Source organism: Tachysurus vachellii, chromosome 26, assembly GCF_030014155.1.
Source record: "Tachysurus vachellii isolate PV-2020 chromosome 26, HZAU_Pvac_v1, whole genome shotgun sequence".
Lineage (NCBI taxonomy): Eukaryota > Metazoa > Chordata > Actinopteri > Siluriformes > Bagridae > Tachysurus > Tachysurus vachellii.
Window position 1 is genome coordinate 11475850 of NC_083485.1, and position 6000 is coordinate 11481849.

The window sequence follows — 6000 nt, forward strand, 5'->3', positions numbered from 1 at the left end:
TTATTAAATCATTTTATGTCATTTTAAATCATTTCAATGATATTAATCATTTAATGTCTTTTCATATTAACATGTTAAAATAATTATATATAAAATATATTTAATTAAAAAAAATACATATATTTGTGTGTGCAGTTAATGTTATGGTTAATGTCTGGTCGGGTCACTGATATAAACACCACAAAACTGAATCCAGCAAGTAGCTGATGTGAAACATCCAGTTAGTATTAATTAATATCTGAACAAAAATGGTGTCCCGTTATAATTAGGCCTTGTGTGTGAGAGCAGGAGAGAGAGAGAATGAGACAGAGAGAGAGAGAGAGAGAGCTGCTTAGTTTTTATTGCAGGCTCCCTTTGGTTTCTAGAAGACATGCTTGATCTGCTGGCAGTGGGACAGAAGTAGCCCAGCGCAAGACGTATAATTATTGTGCCTGTGTTTGTGGCCCTGCCACGTTGCCTCATTTTTCTTTTTTCTTCAAGCTTTGTCATCTGTCAACTCAAGAGTTATATTCTTTAAATTTTTTGTAAAGAAAATGCTTTGTTTAGGAAAGATACTTACAAATTTCCACATGCACAGAGTTATTGTGACTTTTTAAAAAAAAAAAAAAAAAATTTGTATTTTTTATTATTTTTTTGAAGCCTCAAAGAAAGAAATCAGCTCAAGGTTTATTCAGGTTTATTCTGATATGTGCAGCAGCAAAAACTGTGGTGTCTGCTTCATCCTCAGTACTTTTGTCCACACGGTTTAGCTTGTTTAAATAGCTAACGATCCGAGCTACAAAGCACAACTCCACCAAATCTACACAGTGTCGTGCTGTGTGTAGCGACAAGCTTCTAAATCGACCCGCAACCCGAACCAAAGGACAAAGCAGTAGAAAAGATGTCAGTCATCTTCACGTTTCCTTTTTCTCAACGACGAGCAGTTTTTCAGTTTTGACCTCCACATCCATGGCAGAACAAAATATTACTTTCCGCCTGATTCATCGTACGTCGTACGTTACAGCCGCTGTAACCTTTTCCGCACTCCTCCAGTAAGGGACGTCAGGTCAGAGAGACCTTGTGCTTTGTTGGTGTTAATATGCACCGCACCGCCCGGAATCGCAGTAGCGAGTGACGAGTGATAAAATAAGGTGGCACAGGAACAAGGAAGCAAGATGATGTTGGTGATTTTACATATCTGTGGAAGTGATTCCAACAAAACTGGAAGGAATCTACTACAGCTGCAACAACCAGCCTAATCCATGTTGGTAAAGATGTGCAGAAGATAAAATAGTTACAGATTAGTCGCTTTCTCTTACGTTAAACAGAGGAGCGATGCTGCAGCACATAATTCTGTAATCCACCCCGTCTTTTTGTCATTTTTGTGGCCAAAACCCTTCATTTTTATGCAGCTTTTTTATCTTTTCTAAATTTAAAAAGGTTTTTAACCAGAAACCTTTTTAAATTTAGAAAAGATAAAAAAGCTGCATAAAGAGTCGGTGTAATTATAAGCAGACTATTCTTCTTTGAAACTACTACCAACGAAGACATGTATATAACTACTCGTGTTCCACGTATGCTGTCGTGATGACGTCTCGTGGCACGTCGCAGCCGAATTTGCAGAAAATCTGTTCAAAACCGATAAATCCTTGAGGGAGTGATTAGTGGAGCACTAACAGAGGAATCATTTATCTTTCTCTGACTAATTAGTTCATCATATTCGTAATGTATTTATTAAATAGTTGCGGATTGCAGCGCTCAATTCTACCAAAGGCAGAAAGTGCTTGAATGTAGAAATGATCCTTATAATGCAATAATAATAATCATCATCATCATCATATTAATGCTCATAATTTGATCATGGATGTTCATGACAGGATCTTTTGGTTCTCTTGAGTGTGATTGTGATCTCAGCTGCTCAAATGAACCACAGCAAGGAGAGAAAACACACCAGGAACGATTTTAACTGACTAAACGCAGTGTGCACACGTGCGAGCATGCGCATGTGAGAGTGACACAAAGACACAAAGCTTTCTGTTTTCTCATATACGTACATTAGACCCTCAGTGCCCTCGTGCTGATCCCAGACTGCAGCATTAACTCGAGTAATCTTCTAACCGCTGCTGAGAAGGATAAGGACCACTGTGCGGTCACAGTCTGAACACAGGACTCCACACCAACTTTCACTACATATATTCAAAAAGCCTCGGGAGAGAACATTCAAACCCTCAACTAGAAAAACGTTGAGACACATGGGCTTTTTACACCTGGTCATTTCATGCGTTTTCTGTGATCAGACAGCTATCCGATCGTACAAAGACCAGGTCTAAATGCCCTCCGAAGCGTTTTCGAGACGGATATAATCCGATCGTTCAAACCACTTCAGGAGGAGGTCTGGGACGCTTTTCAGATGAAACTGGACAGGTGTAAATGAATGTGGTTGTTCAAGACACATACGTCAGCGCTATACTCCTCCTAAACAGAAGTACGTCACTCGCAAGTGATCTTTCACCCAGGTGACTGATTGGGTCTTAAATGCGCTGCTGCCCCAGAGAAAATGCAGCAAACAGTAAATGCTGTTTTTTGTTGCATAACCGTCGTAACAAGTTTTTTCGGCTTGTTTTTGATTGCATTCTGAAAACCGCACACGCCAAAGCTTGTTCCATTTCAATTACCCCGGAAATGAGGTAAAATATATGTGCATTTTGGGCGGTAGTACAAAGATCGGATCGATATCCGATTCGCCAAGATGCATTTATGTGGCCTAATGTAAATGGAACAGTTTTAACAAATCAGATAGCTATCGGATCGGAGAAAACACATGAAGTGACCAAGTGTAAAAAGGCAGAGAAAAAAAGTGCGGAGAAACGACACCCAAATCCTGCAGGCTGAACCGTGGAATTACGGCTTTATCAAATTCCCACCTGACACGACGACATCAGTCCAGCAGACGGTTTTATGTTTATTATTTTCTTAACATAGCCTCCATGCCTCCACAGAATAGATTAGTGTCGTTCTTGAATATTTCAACCCCACACCCCTCTGTCTCTCTCCTTTTCATGTTTCTCTTCACATCTGTCACTTGTATGCTTTCTCGGTCTTTGTCACACGTCGTCTCGCTCGCGTTTCAGTCTGTGCCACACCAGACAGGATGTGAACCGTTCTGTCAACGGTTTTGATGCAACCCAAAAAGGAGTAAATGGATCATTACTAAGAATCTACAAAGATAATGGCGCTGCCGGAGAGCAGGATGGGTGCTGATGGACGGATAAATAGATAATAGGATGGAGAGACGGACACTTTCCATTTATTCATCGATGCAAAGGGATGCGAGTGAGACACAGAATCTGAGAAGCAAGACTGTATCCTCTAAGTGCAACATGTAGGACAAACAAGGAGCTGAAACTAAAGACACACTCATGCGTGTATACACACACACACACACACACACACACACACACACACACACAGCATATATAAACATAGGCATTTATGCAAATACAAAGCATTTGTATTTCTCTGTATTTCCATAAATGTTGATCATAATTAATTCATTTTTTCAGCAGGACTTTAAGTACAAATTAGAAGTTTTCTCCATTTTTAAAAGAATAGGATAATAGGATACGATTAGCAAGTCCTGCACAAAATGTGAGATGACATGACACAAGCGAAGCCAGTCCAGCTCATCTTTTCAGATTTTGTCACGTGGTGGCATAACACACTCGGAGAAGTGTGCGGTTTGCCCTCTTCTGCATACGTGAGCTTACAGATCCCCACGATAGGCTAGTGTCCCTGTGATTGACAGGAGAGAGAGAGAGAGAGAATGGCTTTTGACTCCGATGGCGGTCAGATTCATGGCTCTATTTGTAGTCTTTTGACAATACAGTCAGTGATCAGATGGTTATAGAATTGCAGATGCTGTAAAAATGATAGCTTTATAAATATAATTAGTGTTGATGTCATTTTTATTTTTATACTTTTGCTTGGTTTGTATCGGGTGACTTTTTTTGGTCATACTGATAAAAATGTGGTCACAGTCGGTCAGTTTAATTGCAGACGTGAATGAATATCTGGATAAAACATCCTTAACTCTGAACAGGGCCAAATAGATACAGATAAATGTTCCGTGTCCCTCCTGGTCTCTCCATGCAGCAGTTATGCGAATAAAACTTGCGGCGCAGACGCAGAGAGACCTGTTCTCGAAACGGCAAAACGTTCTAACGTACTGATCTGTTTCTCTCCTGCTCTGTTCTCAGGTGCACCGGCGCTGCAGCCATGTTGGCATCAAGCCCGTGAACAAGCCTCTGTGCCTCAAGGCTCCAGGCATCTCCCGGGCCTCCATCTGAGCCTTCATCTTCATAATCATCATCATCAACTGCAGCATGTCCAGCTCAGGCTTCCCCCCCAGCCAGGGGAGCTTCAGCAGCGAGCAGAGTCGCTATCCGACCCACTCAGTACAGTACACCTTCAGCCCTGCACGCCATCCGTCGGTAAGTCCCGCGTCTCGGCTGTACTCACTTCTAGGGTTCATTATCACCATTATGTGTACTCAAAAAAGGTTTGGTGTTTATGATGAAGATAATGAAGAAAAAGACTAACAAATGCTGTGAATATTATAGAGCTTAAGAGTTCAGAGGTGAAGTGCTGCGTTTTCAGTATAAACGACATTTTCAGGAACGATCGTGACTCGTCCATATGGTGCAATTCCACAAGCAGTCCCCAGTCATATCGTTTTTTTTTTTGCTACAGCGCTACACGTTTCTCTAAAGTTCTGCCAGCTCTGTACGGCGTATCTGTGTTCTGTACACCATGGCCATACAAAAGAAGTCACCTGTTCATTTGGTTATTTCCCTTCAAGCAGCTAGAGGTGTTGGATAGCGAGCTCTGATCCACCAAAGAGCTTTTTTTTTTTTTTATTAATTAATCCTATTTTCTGGAACCAGCATGTATGGTGCAGCCAGTGTCATTTATTCAAAACACCTCTACACCACTGTAGATTTCTGATTACACTCCTACGACGCTTTCGGCTGCGTGTTTTCGATAGAATAGGCTTTTTATTTATTTTGCTCATAGAAAATGTATGTAGGTTCAATATTTCTTTCATGCTTTTGTATATTAAAGTGCATTTGTGTATTAAAAGCTTTAATAGACAGTAAAGGTAGTTAGATCATTTTCATTTGTTTACATAACGTGACCAAGTTATGTAACTTGTGGAGGCTGATCTGATCTGCAAACACCAGGATCTATGTTATAAAGGATCGAAACGAATTTCCAGAAATTGTCCGATCGCACACGGAACTGCCCTGAAAACAAAATGACTTTGTTTTTTTTTTGTCATTTTTTTTTGGACTCGTCATCGTGAAGCATTTGTCCATTCTCAATTTCACCATACAAATATTTTGTCTGCGAATTATATCGCCTGTGTGCTAAGCCCTTTATTTGTACAGCAAGTTTTGAGAATGTGGTATCTGGTGAGACAGATGTTAGACAGCAGCTGCCAAGTCATTGTTCCTGATTTTCTTTCTTTCTTTCTTTCTTCCTTTCTTTCTTTCTTTCTTTTTCTTTTTTTTCTCCCCGGCTTGTACAAAAAGACGTGCTAGTGCCAAGCTCTATTTCTTTTCCCCCCGATTCTTGGGTTGACATTAGATTTAAGACTAGCCGATGTCTTCATCAGCTTATAACGTTGCGTATAAATCATTTATTAGTAAAATAGTTGGCGTATTGCACAAGGTTAAGAATGCATGTTATTTCTATTATCCCCAAAAGCTATGCAATAATTTGTAGAATGAAGGATGACTCGGGGCTGGAAAATCAAAGCACGAGGAGAACATCTGTCATATAAAATGTACATTTATATATTTAAACTCATCAAGTAAACTTGTTAAGAGGGTTTTGATTGATCGCTACGGGGCGGATTTGACTGGATTTCCAGTGAACCGGTGGAAACGTAAAGGACACGAGCGTAAGCATATTATTGTTTTATCACTATTGTCACGGTTGTGTGAAGCAGCTGTGGAGAAA

At 40.4% G+C, this 6000-nt stretch overlaps 1 protein-coding gene across 16 annotated transcripts in view; it reads left to right on the top strand.

Moving 5' to 3' along the window:
- Positions 1-6000, top strand: part of ncor1 (nuclear receptor corepressor 1) — a 67797-nt gene that overhangs the window by 3490 nt on the left and 58307 nt on the right. For all 16 annotated transcript variants that reach the window (XM_060862843.1, XM_060862846.1, XM_060862847.1 and 13 more), the window contains exon 2: positions 4236-4469. In XM_060862843.1, the coding sequence (XP_060718826.1) occupies positions 4362-4469 (108 nt within the window). In that variant the 5' untranslated portion in view covers positions 4236-4361. The remainder of the gene's footprint in view (positions 1-4235; positions 4470-6000) is intronic.